The sequence below is a fragment of the Berghia stephanieae genome, chromosome 2, assembly GCF_034508935.2.
Source record: "Berghia stephanieae isolate SIO BIC M18660-M18661 chromosome 2, UCSD_Bste_1.3, whole genome shotgun sequence".
NCBI lineage: Eukaryota > Metazoa > Mollusca > Gastropoda > Nudibranchia > Aeolidiidae > Berghia > Berghia stephanieae.
This window is the reverse complement of record NC_088361.1, coordinates 50,583,960-50,603,521: the sequence shown is the minus strand read 5'-3', so window position 1 is coordinate 50,603,521 and position 19,562 is coordinate 50,583,960. Positions and strand designations below refer to the sequence as shown.

At 35.1% G+C, this 19,562-nt stretch overlaps 1 protein-coding gene across 2 annotated transcripts in view; it reads right to left on the bottom strand.

The window, feature by feature from the left end:
• Positions 1 to 222: 222 nt before the first annotated feature.
• Positions 223 to 19,562, bottom strand: part of LOC144965105 (acetylcholine receptor subunit beta-like 1) — a 39,486-nt gene continuing 20,146 nt past the window's right edge. Inside the window, exons 3-12 of one of the 2 annotated variants that reach the window (XM_078900041.1) lie at positions 18,241 to 18,350; positions 16,335 to 16,470; positions 15,070 to 15,240; positions 13,511 to 13,705; positions 11,219 to 11,385; positions 10,226 to 10,322; positions 6,932 to 7,029; positions 5,365 to 5,477; positions 3,332 to 3,630; positions 223 to 1,506 (exon numbers count right to left, since the gene is read on the bottom strand). In XM_078900041.1, coding sequence (XP_078756167.1) covers positions 1,336 to 1,506; positions 3,332 to 3,630; positions 5,365 to 5,477; positions 6,932 to 7,029; positions 10,226 to 10,322; positions 11,219 to 11,385; positions 13,511 to 13,705; positions 15,070 to 15,240; positions 16,335 to 16,470; positions 18,241 to 18,350 — 1,557 coding nt within the window. In that variant the 3' untranslated portion in view covers positions 223 to 1,335. The remainder of the gene's footprint in view (positions 1,507 to 3,331; positions 3,631 to 5,364; positions 5,478 to 6,931; positions 7,030 to 10,225; positions 10,323 to 11,218; positions 11,386 to 13,510; positions 13,706 to 15,069; positions 15,241 to 16,334; positions 16,471 to 18,240; positions 18,351 to 19,562) is intronic. The other variant, XM_078900042.1, reaches the window with a different exon arrangement.

Sequence of the window (19,562 nt, the reverse complement as noted above, 5' to 3'; positions counted from 1 at the left end):
ATGAAGAAGCTTTCATTTGTTTTTGTTTATTTTAAGTTGTTATTTTTTATACGCACTATATCTGTTGCCATGGAAACAATTTCCCTCTTTAAAGTTGGATTTTCTATCTAATTTGAAAGAAACATGAATTTACAAGCGGCTCACAATCTGTTCAGGTAAAGTTCATGTCAAAAATACCATTTAAAACCAAAAAAAAAAAGAAAAAGAATTTGAAGGAGAAAGGCGAGTTAATAAGCTGAGTTTATTTTCTATATTCATGAAGATAAATGGTTAGATAACAACTGGAGACATTTTAAAACAAAATCCCATTACCGTCGTTCATGGTAAGTTTTAGTGTCGTCATTGCCCTTTCTCATTCAGCAAAATTTGGGTTATATACTATACATATTATGATATATCATAATGTCAATAATGCAATTAATTCCTTTTCAGGAATATAATAATAAGAACAATAATAATAATAATAATAATAATAATAATAATAATAATAATAATAATAATAATAATAATAATAATAATAATAATAAAAACAATAATAATAATAATAATGATGATGATGTTAATAATGATGATAATAATAATAATAATAATAATAATAATAATAATAATAATAATAATAATAATAATAATAATAATAATAATAATAACAATAATAATAATAATAATAATAATAATAATAATAATAATAATAATAATAATAATAATAATAATAATAATAATAATAATAATAATGGATAAAGAGAGTGTGACTAGAAAAATGTGACGTCAAGCTCTCTCCGTCCATTTGTGGGTTGGTGCTCTGCTTGGCATTTTACGAACATGCTTTTTATACTATGATCAGAAAACTTTTTCATCTATCAATGGATTGAAATTAGATCTATCTCCAACTTAATAATGTCGAGACTTTTCTTTTAACTTTAAATATCAATTGTTTAAAACGACGCTCAAATTGTCAAAATTATCCATGCCCTTTTAAATGACTTATCGAGAATTTTGAACATGTTGGAAATAATTTCGATCGATCGATACCGACGTGTACATATATATGCAGGTCTGACACCCGAACCCACATATGGGCCTAGTTTAAAATTGTTGTAATGGAAAATATTTTGCGTCATTTTTTTGGATTTCCATAACAACAATGAACCCATAAGGAATTGGGTTATCAGACCTGCAAATAAGTGCACGTTGATACATAATGTAAAAAAAAAAAGTTCTTGCTGAAATATTTATAATAGTTTTGTCAGTGTTCGACATAACTTTCAGACCAGTAGGAACCTTTGATAGTTTGAACAAACAATATTAAATTACAAATGCATATAATTTTGTACACAATCAAGCTTGGCTATTTCGTATTCCCTCCAGAATTTTCTCCTCATCAACAGTTTCTAGAATGTGTGGGGCATTAGCCAAGCATCCAATAGTACCTCCAAGTGTTACGAGAATGAATATGACCATCAAAAGGCGATCAAGAACAGCTCCTATGTACCTCCAGTCATCTTTTACCTGTCAGGGAATGATACAAATTTATATACTTTCAGAGTTTGGATCACGTGACAGCAAATATAACGAGCTTTTATATAGCGCAATATCCTCTAGACGTGCTCAAAACACTTTACAAGGGTCCCTGACCAACAGCAACCCTAACATGTAGGACAAGACACGACTTGTGTGAGACGGTATTACAATTTTTTTTAGAATAGAGACAACCCTGTTAACGGCCAGGTACTCATTTTACACCTGAGAAGGTGAATGTGTGTAAAGATCTATTTTCACGGACTCAACTTTGCGCCGCTCAGAGAGGGATTCGAACCAGAACCTTCCGATCCGAAGGTGAGGGTCATACAACTAGACGACATAGCCTCACATAAACGCTTATAAGTTTTTCTTTCTTTGCAGGACATGGGAGATGTTCCAATATTGATCCTTTAAAGGATGCGTGGGCATAATTTGAGGTATTTAGACAATATTTCAGATCTAACAATTTAACTGCCGTACTCTGGAAAGAAACATATTTAAAAAATTGGCCAGAAAACTCGCCCTTCAAATATCGATCGATTTAAATGAACGAAGTTTGAGAGTTTTTGCCGAGACGAAAGTAATTCAAATCGATTGATATTTGAAGAACGGTTTTTCTGTACAAATTTTTAAATACGTGTTTCTCCAGAGTACGGCAATATAACTGGTTAAGACCACGTTTGTAGTTAACCATTGATTACTTTTTTTTCCTTTATTCAGTTGTGTTATTACATTTGAATTTGGAGAACAAATTTCACTAAAATGATAGCAACCATGTAGCCTACATAGGGCTAATGGTACACATACTTAAAGAACATAATAGCCAATTCCTTAATTATAGTCATTAGCCCTATGGGAGATCTTTTATATGCATGGATTTGGCAACGTTTATTCTGTAATGAACACTGGATGTTCAACTTTTCGCATGTGCCTATTGTTTAAACTGCTACACGCGATATATTTGTTGTTGGTCCTCCATGATAATTGTTCTTTCGAGATCCCATGCCACTGTCCTTTTTGAGCAGCTATGAGGGGAAGGGAGATAACTTAAGAGATATTAATCTTCTCAGTTAAACTTAAAAGAGAGACAATTCTCATGCCAATCACTCAGGGTTGATCTTATATATTATATTTAAATATCCTAGGGAAACCCCCAAAATCGTGAGTTTTTCTTGAGAAACCGTTTGACCACCATGCCCCCGACTGTGGAACTCCATCAGTATTGAAACTAAAAATAGTGAAAATCCACTTATCTTTAGAAAACGCTTAAAACCTGAGATTTTCTGTAGGGCATATTTAATTTGGACTCTTAGTATATAATTTATTATAATATATCATGTTATCATCGTATTTATGTGGTTTTTAACATGCCAGTTCTACATAATTTGTGTATGATACATTATGATCTGTCGATGTAAAGCGCCAATGAGCAATTCTAAATTGGAACTAGGCGCTATATAGATTCTCTATATTATTTTTATTATTATTATTATATTATTATAGACACAGCATTTTGAAGACACGAGTTGAAAACATTGGGATTGGTCTGTCAGTGATGCAGTGTCTTAGACCATAGATTATCTCCATACAATAATATAAGGCTTTTGTCCAGAACGGAAGAGATCTCACATCCATTTGCGACAAGTTTAATGTAAAAGACAAACCACTGGATCTAACTATTACACTACACAATGGGTTGGTAAACGTTACGCGTATCAATAATACACCTCACCGACAAGGTGCGGGGAAATCGATTTTTAAATAATAAATTCTATTGACATCTTTTAAAACCCCACAGAGCTTATCAACTCACAGTATCATATTCCTCTTTATTTTGCATTTGTCGCCACGTATATTTCACAGCATTTACAGCACTGTGCATCTCTTTTGTTGCCCAGAGCGGCGTCCGCTCAATCACAGGTTCCGAATTTTCTCTAGGAGGGGCTGCTTGTGATGTTCTTGATCTCATGCGTCCATCCAGAGTGTCATCTGATCTAGTAACCAGTGTGCTCGGGTCTCGTAACATACACCGGTGTCCTTGGAATGGTGGCAAAGAGTAGTTTGAGTGGTCCATCAATAAACTCTCCGCAGCACATGCGCTGGCACTGAAATCTGAATAAATCAGTTGAAAATAGTCTTTTACATCGATATAAATTAAGGGCACAGATTTGTATTCAATAAGCAACTATTAAAAATCCTAAATCACTCTTTAAAGTTCTAAGAATTGTATCACCAGGGTTGAATAGACAGGGACTAAATAACTTCTTTTTAATCTTATAGTCCAAATGGTTCTGGTATGGTTGATATACAGTCAAAATAACCATGGAAAAGAAACATTCATAAAAGAGGGAGAAATGAGCTAAGATATATAAAATATTTCTCTACCCAATACTCTCCTTTGATGTTTAATAATTAGGCAACGCAACTAATGAAACAATCTTTTTTAGTGATTTGCTATGATTAATCTCTCAAGAGATCATTTCGCATGGCGTCGTAAATTATTTTAATCAAGGGATTCCCAGAAGTAATAGAGATTATCCATTAAACAAACGATCGATGCAAGAGCAACAATTAGGTCTGTCGAAGTGCTTGATATAGTAACATACAAAAGAACTAGTAATTTATCACATCAAACCAGTATTTTTTCAGGAGATATTAGACTGTGAAAATAGAATTTATAGCCAAAAAATTAGACTAAAGCCAATATTTTTTCTTACATTGAGAAAAAGTGAGGTGGTGGCTTTCAAAGCCTCCTCCTCCTCATCCTTCTTCTTCTTCTTCTTCTTCTTCTTCTTTTTCTTCTTCCTCTTCTTCTTCTTCTTCTTCTTCCTCTTCTTCTTCTTCTTCTTTTTCTTCTTCTTCTTCTTCTTCTTCTTCTTCTTCTTCTTCTTCTTCTTCTTCTTCTTCTTCTTCTTCTTCTTCTTCTTCTTCTTCTTCTTCTTCTTCTTCTTCTTCTTCTTCTTCTTCTTCTTCTTCTTTTTCTTCTTCTTCTTCTTCTTCTTTGGGGCCAAAGCTTTAAATTAAAGATTGAAATGGCTGCTGTCTCACGAGCGAGCAGATCTGGTGATGGACATGACGTTCTAAATCATTCCCCTGAGCCAGACTTTCGTAATTTTTAGAAGAGAGTTCCAAGTCCTGATGGTGGAGGGGAAAAGGAATAAAGATGAGCATCCGTTCTGGAGTATGGAATGGCAAAAGACTTTGAGGAGTAAGGTGTCCTGCTGTTTTATGGTCAGTGGATCAAAGGAATGGCCATTTCACCACCGAAAGGACATCTAAAAGTTTTGAGGTCTTCCTTCGACAAGTGATATCCAATTGAGTTCTTGGATAAGATTCGAGATCCTTGCCTTTGGTTCGAATTGCCACAAACAAACCCTGCTGCTCTTCTCTGTAACTTGTCCAGACCATCAATGTGTGCTTTGGTATAGGGGTCCCATACGGGTCTGCTGTACTCTAAGATGGACATATGTCTCGTCGCATTTCTTCTTTTATAACTTGGTACAAACCTGCTAAGCCACATCCAGATAGAAAATAAATTATCGCTCTCAAGCAATTATTCAGATAATTTAAAATGATCGTAGAAAATTTGAAGTTTAAAAACGCACAGAGAATTGTCCTATGAGGCAAAGAAGACACATATTTTCATCTATAAGTAAGTAGATATATGACAAAATGTAGTTTTCTTTGAATAATGTAAATGCCACTCAAATATTATAAATTGTTAAAGAAATAAAAAGTAAAATGTGATATCTCTGGGCGTTTCAATTACAAATTCCCTTTTATTCATTTGAGTCACCTCAACATAATACTAGATTGAGACTTAGGGCCGTGGGTTACATTTCATACCGTTACCGTCTAATGACACACGGCTACTCGATCCCATTGATGACTGAGTCAAACTTCCTGACCCGTAACATGCTCCATGACTTTTCATTGGACTGTGAATGTGATCATTTTCCCTGTTCGTAAAGAAATACATTTTTGTTTATATTGATTAGGAAAGAGCATCAGTTAATAATCAAAGCATTTCTATCATAAAAGTTTAAATGCATGATATATATATATATATATATATATATATATATATATATATATATATATATATAAAACAATAACATATATATATATATATATATATATATATATATATATATATATATATATATATATATATCAGATACGAAAGAAAAAAATTGGAAAAGTTTAGAAGCCGGTCCCAAACTGCAAATTTTATCATAATTAAACCCAGTTATTGAGATGTAACTACGCAATTTTTAATGAAAATATGACGAGAAGTATTAACTTTACGATTGTTTTAATAAACGCACCCCGTATTAACATTTTTTGGCTTAATTTTAATGTCATCTTTAGATCTCCCATTATAGGTTATGACTAATTCTAGCCTTTCCCTCAGTCAATAACATGGATCTTGGGTTGAGTTTATTTGTTTTATTAGAGAGGTTGAATATAATGTATATAAATGTGAAAAGCTATTATTTATTACCAAAGACTCCAAAAGTGTAAATCACTTGAAAGATGCCACCGACAGAAAGCTCGATAACTTAAAATATGAATTTGATGAATAAGATTTTAATTGATATAATTTTGATTCTTTATGGTGTAAATAGTGATCATAGTTATGATCATGTCAGGCAATATTTGACATAAACCTTTTTTTTTTTCACAGGGTTACTTAAAGACCTTTGACCGACGTGTACCTATTTGCTGGTCTGATAACCCACAACATTACGGACTCCTTGTTTTAATGGAAATACTCTCAAACCAACGCAAAATATTGTCCAGGACAACAGGTTGAATGAGGCCCATCAGTGTGTTCTGATGTCAGACCATCAAATAACAACACCTTTGAGCCTTTGAGCTAACCAACCGTTACAATGATATGTTATGTGTTTCATTACCTCTGATTATTTCACCCTATAATTCACGTATCGGCATCTGGTTCAACCTGACATGATACTGTTTGAGAGGATGGGTCGGAATGTTTACATTAATGACAAACATTTGAAATTAATTAATTAATTAATCCCCAATCCTCACTTTAATAACATTGATGATTCCTTTTGACATCGGATCAATGAGTGCTTAGGCGACAGGATCAAACGATGCCGCGCGGAATGGCGGAATTTTTTAATTTGACAAATCAATAATAAAAAAAGAAAAGAATTCTATCCGATTATTTTACATACTAAGGAATTATTCAAAGTTGTTTCAGGCGACGTGAATACATTTGCAGGTCTGGTAACCGGGCGTGATTAAAGGCTCGTTTTAAAATTGTTGTAAAGGAGAATATTTTGCGTTGGTTTGAGAGTATTTCCATTACAACAAAATGAGACCAAGGCAATTTGGGTTATATGACCTGCAAATAAATACACGTTGTCACAGAGCAATCAACCTGTTTGGTAAATTATCTGGTGACACCGATGGAAGGAAACTTGCAAATCTTTGCCTTGCATTATTTAATGCATTCACTTTTATTGCAGCCCTCAAGATCTGAAAGAAATGAAAAAAGGATGCTTTAACACGACAAAAATGCTGCACAATATCAACATATGCTTTAAGCGGTTTACAAGGAGTACCAAGCTATAAAAAGGACGAAGAGGTATATATGTAAGACTTATTGCAAGTTGCTATATTTTATTAAAATTTCCCGGTTGACGGAGACAACTCTGGTAATGGAATGCTACTGAGTATGGTTGTAATTCTTAGTTAAGTGCTTTTTACTTAGTGCTCCAATTTGCGCCGGCCGACACACACACACACACACATACACACACACACACACACACACACACACACAAAGAAAGAGAAAGAGGGAGTGAGAGAATGAGAGAGAGAGAGAGCAAGAGAGAGAGAGAGAGAGAGTAAGAAAGAGAGATAGATAGATAGATATATAGATAGAGAGAGAGAGAGAGAGAGAGAGAGAGAGAGAGAGAGAGAGAGAGAGAGAGAGAGAGAGAGTTTTGTTTTGCGCACATATTATAAAATATAAAGGTGCAGGTGTACCTGAATTTCACGTGAGAGTGAGTGTGTAATTATCTATGTGGTTTGGGAGTGACAAGTAGAAAGTAAAGGTGGATTTTCATATTTGTTTTGCAAATGATGCCAAAGAAATTACAGCTGAGGGAAAAAAGAGCCAAATACACATCTGTCACACTGTGTATAAATTGAGATAAAAACAGTCTTTCAATCCATTTTTACCCCGCAAAGATTACAGGGTCGTATTTAAAGTTATACACGTTTTTAACCTCATTAAGATAAACACATTGTGTAATTTGTATTAATCTGACTTGTAAACGTGAAGCAAATACACTTTGAGAAAAAGACAATACCTAATAACTAAAGAATTAATTTTAAAAATAATTTGTCAGTGTTATTATTCTCTATTGTTCTTTTGCACATCTTTACTGGCTTCCATACTTGTTTTAATTAATTGTCACACTTCTTGAAAATACCAAATTTGTTTTGTCACTTTAACATACCAATCTAAAAAACCAGGATATAGCGTGAGGGAACAATCCCTGAATAGGTAATGGAACAATAAAGTGTCAATTGTTACAACAAAAATGTTATGCACAGCTTAGTAACATGTATAATTCATGAATGTTATCATGGATTTTCATAATCGTTTACGAACCCCCCCCCCCCCCTTCATGTAGATATAAAATTGAGATTCAATGAAGCGCAACATCCACTAAATGTACTCAAAGCGCTTTACAAAGGGCCCCAAGCCAACAGAAACACTAAACTTGTTGGACGAGACACACAACGCGTTAAGCGATATTATAATTTTACGATATAAAACAAGATGATATTTTAGAAACGTATTAAAAGCTGGTTAATCACAATTTTTTAAAACACAATGCAGCGATCATTGATTATAAGGTTTATGAACGAACAAATGAACTATATATACTGTACTTATTAGATATCACCATTCCCATCATCATCATCATCATCATCCACATCATCATCATCATCATCATCATCATCATCATCATCATCATCATCATCATCATGACTATTATTATTATCATTATTATTATTATTATTATTATTATTATTATTATTATTATTATTATTATTATTATTATTATATTATCATTATTATTATTGTTATTATTATGATTATTATTATTATTATTATTATTATTATTATTATTATTATTATTATTATTATTATTATTATTATTATTATTATTATTATTAGGATGCCTACCATTCCCATCAACTGATATTGGATGGGGGGAGGAACCTAGAAACTTGTTTTGAAAACGTTCTTTCAGGGAGCAAAGAATATTATTTTTATTTACTCAACATAGACAACCAAAACACAACAAAACGAAAGTTATTCAATTCCTTGTTCGTCTAGATTATAACAAGATTCAGGGCAAGCTTATATAAACATCTCAGAATAACTTTATACTTAATTGGCATATCCAAGCAAGCTAGGCTGGCTAAAGACAAATAAGGATATCCATTTTCATTAGGAAAACCACGTTATTCTGACTGAAAATAATGAGTCGTAACATCAGAATTATAGATAAATCTTGAACCTACAGATATAAAGCAGAGGCAAATTGTGATTCAAACGTATACTTCATATAACAATTCTGTTTATCAAATAAAACAATATATAGGTAAAGCATTTAGTACACTGATCCATTTAATAAGACATAAAACCCACGTGATAGTGATGGCGGTAGTGGTGGTGGTGATGATGATGATGATGATGATGATGATGATGACGATGATGATGATGACGACGACGACGACGACGATGATGATGATGATGGTGATGATGATGATGGTTAACCAGTAAATCTAGGGTTGTATAACATTATTTTAACTTATACGTAATGACTTGGTGACTCATTCCATTCAATATATTGGATGGTCATATCATCATTTACATTAGATGCCATTCTGTGGACGTTGGCAACTACATATCTCTTTTTTATTTCTGTGAAAATCAATTCATTTTCAACACCAGTTGTGTTACTCCTTTCCCCAAAACGTTTTCTTTATATCTTCTTCTTCCTCTCTCAAAGCAATAACCATGAATGATCTTGAGACCTGCCATCACTTTCCTTTTATTTATTCTAATGTCTCCGTCCTCATCTTCTCGTGTAATCAGTGTTTATAATGATGCAGTCAAGGGATTCATAGCGAGGAATATAAGCATTAAAATCGTCCCAACTATAACGTAACCTTTTTTTAAAAGTGTTATGACAGCATCTTTGACAGGTAATCAGCAAGTCTGATTTTTGTTTCGAGGATGTTTTTTTCTTGTTTTTTCTATCTGCTTTTTCCGACACTGTTTCATACACGTCTTTTCAGATTAAAAAAAAAAAACGAATATCAATAAATAATAGCCTGTGAGTGCATTCATCACTCCTGGCCCTAACCCCCCCCCCCCCGCCCGCCCGCCAACCCCCTTCTTCGTCAGCGACGATATATAACTCAGCGCCTCAAACTGTTTGGATAAAAAAAATTAATAGCGCCTCACGTGTCTAGTCTCAATATACAACTTTGGTTGCTATAAACCAGAGAACTCATGTAAAGCGCTTTAAGAAAATTTTGTTTTCTTATATTTTCTTAAAAAGCTTTCAGCCTGTGTCAATTATACCTCCTTGGATCCATACTGCACATGCAATTTTATGAATGATATTCTATATTCAATAAATACCTGTGGGGTGCTGGGGTATGATGGTGGATCGTTGCAATGTTTTTGTTGCCATCTTTCATCGTGGTCAGGCCTCTCAAGGAATAGGTATTTTGGAAGTCTGTAAAGTATATAATGAGATTTGAAGCTGATTACAATACAAGCATGAATTGCTTTGGGTTGAGAGAAAATTACCGAGGATTATTTAAGAAAATCTTTAAAATAAATTTGAAGTCTCATGTTTGAGAGCTTTTGACACGGTGATGGTCATTTCAATCGATCAATATTTTGAAAGACGAGTTTTCTGGCAAAGAGTTTTGATATGTGTTTTGTTTTCGGTTCGGATCCTGGGTTGCGTATTTCATCGGGGAACGCAACTTCTACGTCTCGAATCGAGTCACGATTACTAAGACCATTTTGAGACGACTGGGCACAAAGTAATAGAAGACTGAGCAAAAGAGTATTAATCTAAATGAGATGATTTTCCAACTGAAATAAATCATCAATTACTCTATCTACACTAGGTTTGTAATAGACTTGTCGCACAGTTCAAATTAATTAGCCCTTGATCTGAATTTCTAATGATGCTTGAAGACGCCATGCCAACATTGGTCGCTGCTTTCGGCATTATAATGTGTAACCCAGTTTATCAATCTGGAACTTTATCAAAATCAACAGAAATGATCATAAAATGTATGTCTGTTGACATTTTTAAAGAAACATAGACGTCTAACTCTCAATGAGCGCTTTTTATTTTAACAAAAATTGTATGAGTTTGGCTTAAAATCCAATTCATCCGAAATATTACCGGTTATATATTCAACAGTTCACTACAAGGCTCAACCATAAGACAAATGGGAAAAAATAATAATTTGCATCGCTACAACCTTTGCTTTCTTTGCAATCTTAAAAGGCGTTTATTATTTTCAATTGTGCATACAAACATGTATTTGATGCCCGTCAGTTAATAGAAAAAATATAAATATAATAATATGTTTAAACCTAGCTATAACCTACTTGTATAAGAGGAGCCAACACACCCATTTGGGCATTGTATCCGTGCGAGGACTCTTATGACTGGCAAAAATGATGAGGACCGTGACCAAGATTTCTAGGACGTTCATGATGAAGGTAAACAAGAAATACTTGGCGATGAGTGGGATTTTCTTTGATGGTGGTAGAATCTGGTGGAAGATTAAACGCCTAGTAAAACAAGCAAATGTATCTTCAGTCTGGATCTGCTAGACAAAATCTGCTCATCTGCTTTCACAATTACAAAGCATTACTTTTGTGATCCGGGCCAAAAATTCCCATCGAAAAACCCAGTCCTTTATATTATGAAGCCCTTTATATTGTATATTCAACTTGCGTACCTTTATAAAATTCAGTGTCTAGCTCTCTCGTTGGGCAGATAATTATATCTATTTTAGGTATTCATGGATAAAGTCATATTTTTTTACAGTTATAAAAAACTCATATGTTGTTTCAAACACACAAACAAAATGCAATCTTAAAACTAGAAATGTCTATATGGTAACCATCGAATGGGTTCCACATTTGTTCTTTTGCATTGATGTTAGAATGAATTACAAACACAGTAAGCCATACTTAAAAAGCAGTTTCATAGCTTATTGTTTTCCAATTTGTATAAAGTATAATATTATGTGCTTTCATCTCCTCTTGAAAATAATAAGACTCACACGAATTGAAATTACCTTCCATCGACTCTCATTATAGTGTTTGATGCTTTTATTGTTTGCTGTCTAGTCTAACGACACTCGGCTAGTTACCTGTGGTTTCCGGATTCGAGTCCCGCTGTGAGCGAAGGAAAGTTGAGTCATTGGAAAAAGCTCTTTACTTATATTCTCTAACCATACTTACGTGTAAATTGAGTACCTGACGGATAAATAAAATGAAGCAGCGAGCTATACGTTCAGTGTTGCTGTGAGCTTGGAACCCATTGTAAAGCATTTTGAGCATATCTCATGGATATTGACCTTAATGAAAGCTCACGTGATTTGGTTTACTCTCGATAAACAAGAAGTTAGAGCAAAAATAAAAAGTTAACGTTTAAAGTTATACACAATTTTGTGTGTTGGTACGTTATTTCCGACTGACGGATGTTATCAATCTTTAACTATACGCAATGCATCAATAGAACCAACACAGAAAACTACGTGTAAACTTTAATGTTTATCATCTGATCAAGAAAATTGTATAATAATTACTAACCCATCTGGCGGTGTGAAAACAATAACAATGACCAGAGATAGGTCGGTTTCAATCACGCTATTGGCTATAAACAACAAACTTTGTTTGTCCGAGCACATGTGAAGGTGTGGCACAAATTCCTTCTTTTGATTGACCAGTTAATCGTTGATGCAGCTTGGCCAACACGCTAAAGAATGGAAGAGCATGCCAATAAATGTATTTACAGTCGAAGTCGCTTTTGAATTAAATTCCATAGAGACACTAAAATAACTAGAAAATCGTCATCTTTTATATAGGCAATGTCCACTAAACATACTCGAAGCGCTTTACAAAGGGTCCATAGCCAACAACAACACTTAACATGTAGGGCAAGGCATTGACCTGTTGATCAGCAATATTACAATTTTTTTCGGACAGAGACAACGCTGTACGATGAGAAAATGTGAGAATAAAGGCTTTTCCAAGGACTCAACTATGCGCAGCTCAGAGCGGGACTTGAATCTAGTACCTTCCGATCCAAAGGCGAGTATAATCCGCACTGATAATATTAGTTTTCATGTTGATGTGGGAACGCGGCAAGTAAACCAACATTCTAAATTGAAAATACATAATATGGGGTTAAACCCCCCAAAATTTCGAAAAGTAGACTTTTGAGTGTTATGCCGGACGCTGGCAAAAAACTTTTTAGTTTGGCAAGAAATGTTTTATTTGAAATAATGATAAAATTTCTAAATGGTCTTTGGTCTAAAATCTTTTGAAATAAGTCTCAGATATACACATTTCTTACAAGTTGAACGTCAGCATAATTTATTTATGTTTTGAAGAAGAAATATTTCCAGCCAAAATTGTAAACTAAAAGCCTGATACTGACCAAAAAAAATATGTCACAAAAGGTGACGACGATCACCAAAGGAAAGTGAAAAGTGAGTAAATTTTAGAAGTGCTCAAGGAATCAAATTCTATTGACTGAGCTATTGATTACAACTAACAATTAGATTTTTCCCCGTGGTCTTCGTCTTCTTTTATGACGATTTTTTGGGTTAGTATCAGGCCATGAGTTAACGAGGGCCACGACATGACTTACTTTGATGAGCTTACCTTTTGTACGAGGACGAGGAACACAACGAGTGACACGAGAACGGAGACAATCAGAGTGATTTTCTTGCCTTGTTCGGGGAGGACGAAGACGCAAAGACACACTAAGGCATGAAGGAAACACGGAATAATCAGATTCACTGTATAAAATAACGTCTTTCTTCTGATGACTAACTCATATACGATAATTTCCTTCGGCTGAAATGGAGGAATGAAAGTATTGATAAAACGAATCTGTCGTATTCGGACATAACATCAACATATTTTTCAAAACCAAAATAGAGTCAGGAAACCCATTTTTTATAAATCGATAGATTGGGAAGTTTCGATTTGACAAGTTCTAGTTTTGATAATAGGGAACACAAGTATGATGTCAAAAAACTGGTTCCAATTAATTTTTTTTACCTATGCCTTTCCGACACGACATCATAAAGTATCGTCGCCTAGGCAATCCACAAATTCATCATACAAGATGTCTGATGTCAAGAGGAGTCACCTATGTTGTCAAAGTGAGCAAATTGGGGTTAATAATTTTGCCGAATGAAAGAAACTAATGTGCCTGAACCTGGACTAAACCCAGGTCTGGGTCACAGTGCAATGTCTTAACCACTCGATCACTTCGCCCCAGTGTCCGGAGAACTGAATAAATACCTTGATTAAATGATCTTCTGGTTTCAGAAGAACTTGTTACATACACACTTCCAATGATTTTGGAACCAGAATGTAGAAGATGTGAGATCCCAACTTTTCTTCCTTATTGTTTGTCATTTCAACTCAATTATGTACGAAATAAAAGTTTCCGGACAATCATGAGCAAAAGTGTTGTTTTTTTAAAAAAACATTCCAGTGTACAGCAAAGTTGTTGCTGTCTGGTTTGAACCTTGGATGGCTTACATGACTTACTATGAAGTGTCGAACAAACATGAATATAATAACCTCAAGGAAGAGCAAAATACCTAATATGGAACGTTACCGTCTCAGAATTCTTCATCAGACAACAACAAAATGAATGAAACGGTTATATCCGAGTAGATGGGAAACCCTCCATCGTTTATCCGACTGGACTCAACTTTCTTCTATCTGGATTTTTTTGTGACATAATAATATTATTACTTTTTAATTTGTTTTGTCGTCAGCTAAAGATGGCTCCTGAGCCCAATACGTTCCTTTATAAAAACACACACACACACACATACACACCTACACCAACACAACTACACACTAACACCCCCACACACATCCACACACACACACACGCACACCACACCCCCACACACCCCCACCCCCACCCATACCCACACACACCCACAAACTTACACCCACACCCACACTCACACACCCACACACACCAACACCCAACACACCTACACATACACAAACACCCACACCCTCACCCACGCCCCGACACACAACCCCCACACCCACACCCCCACACCCACACACACATACACCCACCCCCACACACACCCAGCCACCCACCCACACACACACGCACTACTTTGGACCGTTTTATCCTTTAATACTCGATCTTTGACTCTTCACTTCAGGTACAAAATACAAACCTCTCCCGTCATGGTGTCCCTAATCTCTTCGATGTGCCCTCCACAAGAAATGATGTCCCAAGCTCCATTCCGCATATAATCAGTCATCTCCATCATGTTTTGGCCGAATTGGAATTGATATCGAAGAGTTTTGCCGGAAAATGTCCACGATCCAAATTTCATTTCACAGACCTGTGTTTAGAGGTGATAAAGATCTTAATATGATAAGTTAAACTGATATAGACATTCAAGTTTGGTTTATATTCAAACGTATAGTATCTGTCGTTTTTTTCTCTCAAATTAACAAGTGATTAGAAAGGACTTTAATCCTTATCAGCTATGTGGTCTAGTGTTGTGACTCTCGCCTTCTGATCGAAAGGTCCAGTTTTCGAGACCCGCTCTGAACGACGCATAGTTTGAGTCCTTTGCAAAGGGCTCTTTACTCACATTCTTTCACCGTGCTAATGTGTAAAAGGAGTACCTGGCTGTCAATAGCGTTGTCTCTGTCGACAATATTGTAATATGGCCCAACAGGCGTCATGTCTTGTCCTACATGTTAAGTGTTGCCGTTGGCTGGGGACCTCTTGTATAATGATAATATTACCTTGCCAACGTGAATATATTTGCAGGTCTGATAATCGAATGCAATGATGGGCTCGTTTTAACATTGTTGTAATGGAGGATAATCTGGGTCGGTTTGAAAGTGTTTCAATTACAACAATGAGACATTAACAGTTTGGGTTATCAGACCTGCAAATAAGAAAACGTCGCACCATAGCCATATAGGCATGGAACACAACGGCTGGCGTGGTAGGGTTTTTCTAAACAATAATACAAATGCATCAATCGGACAACTTTGGCTAGAAAATAAAGTCTATTAGAATTCAATCTTATGTAACATTTACTTTTATGCTCTGTGATGAAATACCTCTTATGTTTCATTGAGTGTATTGCTTACAAAATCTACGGAAGGAACGAAATTGACATCACTGAGATTTTTGTTAATGTTTTTAGACAACCATTTTATTGAGTAGTTCTACCAATCACACTATAAACGTTTAAGGTTTCACTTTCACTTTGTTTTGTGTGTTGGTACGTTATCCTACAGGCGGATGTTATTAATATTTTAATTAAACGATAGCATCTATAATATATATATATATATATATATATATATATATATATATATATATATATATATATAGATAGGTTACGATTCTGTCACTCATCATTCGTTACTGCTTACATCCAAGTGCTCATCCACAGCTAATCTATATTCAGTTTACCTGTTGATCAAAGGGGAAGTACTCTACGTCAATGGAGCATGACGATGTGTAGATCGCTGGAGGAATAAATTTCATTGCTCCTGTATTGTATACGAGGACATTTGGAATGAAGCTTGGTTCGTAATTGCCATCAGCACTGGAATAGAAAAATAGAAGGGCGAAGAAAGCACTCTGGGAATAAAACACGATATTGATTAGAAATATGCAACCCACCTTGTGAAAATAGTATTATTCGGTGAATTTTAAATAGATTTGAAATTCGGATTATGCTTAATATGTTTTATTGAAGGCAACGAATATCGTTTATTAAAGCGTCACAAACTATAGGGGGAACTAAACTGACGTCACTGGGCTCATTGGTATTGTTTCTAGATAGCCGTTTTGGTGATTATTTCTCACAAAATGATATGAATCAGACTATACAAGTCCTATCCAAGACTATACGAGCTTGCACATAGTTTTGTGTGTTGGAACGTTATATCCGGCTGGCAGATGTTGTGAGTATTATACCTAAACGTACCAATATGTCACATTTCTGTCTATTTCTACTTTAAATCGACTTTTTAGATATCCTATTCATCCCGATATTAATACCAATTTAGGCACCTGTGTAGTTTAGCAATCACTGACATTGTTTGCAAGGACAGGGGGTGTGTTCTTGTTTGATCCACTACAAAGAGCTTGCATGAGAGACGAATCAAAGAGCTATGTGGTCTTGTGGTATTGTGGTATGACACTCGCTTTCGGATCAGAAGGCCGAAGTTCGAGCCTCCATCGGCCCTTAGTTGAGTCGTTGGAAAAAGGCTCTTTACTCACATTATCTCACGATAAGCAAGTGTAAAATGAATACCTGACCATTAACAGCGTTGTCTCTGTCGGAAAAAATGTATTATTGCCTAACAGGCGTCATGTCTCGTTCTACATGTTACGCGTTGCTGTTGGTCAGGGACCCCTTGTAAAGCGCTTTGAGCTCATTTAGTGGATATTGAGATATAAAAGCTCAAGTTTTTTTTCCCAAGTTAGCAATTCACTTTATTGAACTCAAAATCACTGACGGTTTCTTTGGTAGTGAGTTGAGTCGTACTGACTACTGTCTCTAAAACTGACGTCATAATGCAAGGCAGCGATCACCAAAAGAGAGTGAAAAGCGACTTTCCCTGTTGTAGTAATTCAGAGTAAAATGATGCCATAGGTTAAACTATTGAATACAATTGATCACCAAGAGTTAGTGAATAATGAGTTGCCATTTGTAGTGCTCAAGGATAGAAATATGTTTCCATTGCCTGTGCTGTTGAATATATCTCACCAATATTATATCGTTCACGGTCTTTGTTGGTCGTCGAGTATTGCCACATAAATTTTTTGGTCATAATTTACGAAAGCTACAGGCTACACTTGCAATTTATTTAAACTCCACATTTGCTCAAGTCAATGACCACGTTGGAAGATGAGTCCAAAATGATCAATAAACATTCAAAATTCTCAGCAATGCATTGTTCACTTTGTTCAACTTGACCGAATATTTTGTTTATAATTTACATAAAGCAACTTTTTACAGTTTTAAAGATGCATGTTATGACGGTTGCCATTAATATTGCCTTTTTCACTCCGACAACAGAAACTGCTCAATTGTTGAGAATAACTAGGTCTATAGTTGTGATCAGAAATTATGAGAAATTAATTTATGAAAGAAAAGAAATTCAATCAAAGAATGAAAGAGGCTAAACATCAAAGCAAACAGCCATGGGATCAATCTCTCTGAGCTCGAGGCAATCATTCATTGCTTTGTCCATCGGTTATTATTTGCAGCACCAAAGGAAAGATTTTTGTTTGTTTTGAAGCCATAAGATTGAATCAAACCTATCATGTCCGGAGGTGATAGTGTGGTTTCATTTGGTCTACTCACTTGTTAAATAGAACGATGTCCGGAACCCATATTCTGTCCTTGTTTATACGTGTTTCATTTATCCTCCCATATTCCATTGGATCCCAGGTCATCTGATAATCATGCCAGAACTGTAGAAGAAACCGGGTCAGTATCATGAATGAATCAATACGGAGCGTTAGGCGGAGGAGTATTTAAGGAGGAGGAGAAGAAGAAGAAGACCCACCCCCCTGGCCCTCTCCAAAGAAAACCACAAAATTAATAAATTAATAAATTTTTAAAAAGTAAAAAAAAAACACCCCAAGAAAACCTGGACTTTTATATAGAGCAAATGTGCTCAAAGCCATTTACAACGGGTTCCTGACCAACGGCAACACTTAACATGTAGGACAAGACATGACGCCTGTAAGGTGATAATATTACAATTTTCTGACAGAAACAACGCTGTAAAATGCCACGTACTCATTTTACACCTGAACATGGTGAGAAAATGTGAGTAAATAGCCTTTTCCAAAGACTCAACTAAGCGCCGTCAGAGTGGGATTCGTAACCAGGACCTTTCGACCCAAAGGCCAATGTCATACCATTATGTCACACATCCGCACATAGGAACAAGAAGAAGAAGGAGAAGAAGAACAACAATATATTTGTAGTAGTAGTAGTAGTAGTAGTAGTAGTAGTAGTAGTAGTAGTAGTAGTAGTAGTAGTAGTAGTAGTAGTAGTAGTAGTAGTAGTGGTAGTAGTAATAGTAGTAGTAGTGGTAGTAGCAGTAGTAGTAGTAGTAGTAGTAGTAGTAGTAGTAGTAGTAGTAGTAGTAATAGTAGTAGTAGTGGTAGAAGTAGTAGTAGTAGTAGTAGTAGTAGTAGTAGTAGTAGTAGTAGTAGTAGTAGTAATAGTAGTAGTAGTAGTAGTAGTAGTAGTAGTAGTAGTAGTAGTAGTAGTAGTAGTAGTAGTAGTAGTAGTAGTAGTAGTCATCGTCGTCGTCGTTGTCGTCGTCGTCGTCGTCGTCGTTGTAGTAGTAGTAGTAGAAGTAGTAATAATAATAGTAATAGTATTATAGTAGTAGTAGTAGTGTTGGTAGTAGTAGTAGTAGTAGTAGTAGTAGTAGTAGTAGTAGTAGTAGTAGTAGTAGTAGTTATAGTAGCAGTAGCAGTAATAGTAGTAGTAGTAGTAGTAGTAGTAGTAGTAGTATTAATAGTAGTAGTAGTAGTAGTAGTAGTAGTAGTAGTAGTAGTAGTAGTAGTAGTAATAGTAGTAGTAGTAGTAGTAGTAGTAGTAGTAGTAGTAGTAGTAGTAGTAGTAGTAGTAGTAGTAGCAGCAGTAGCAGTAGTAGTAGTAGTAGT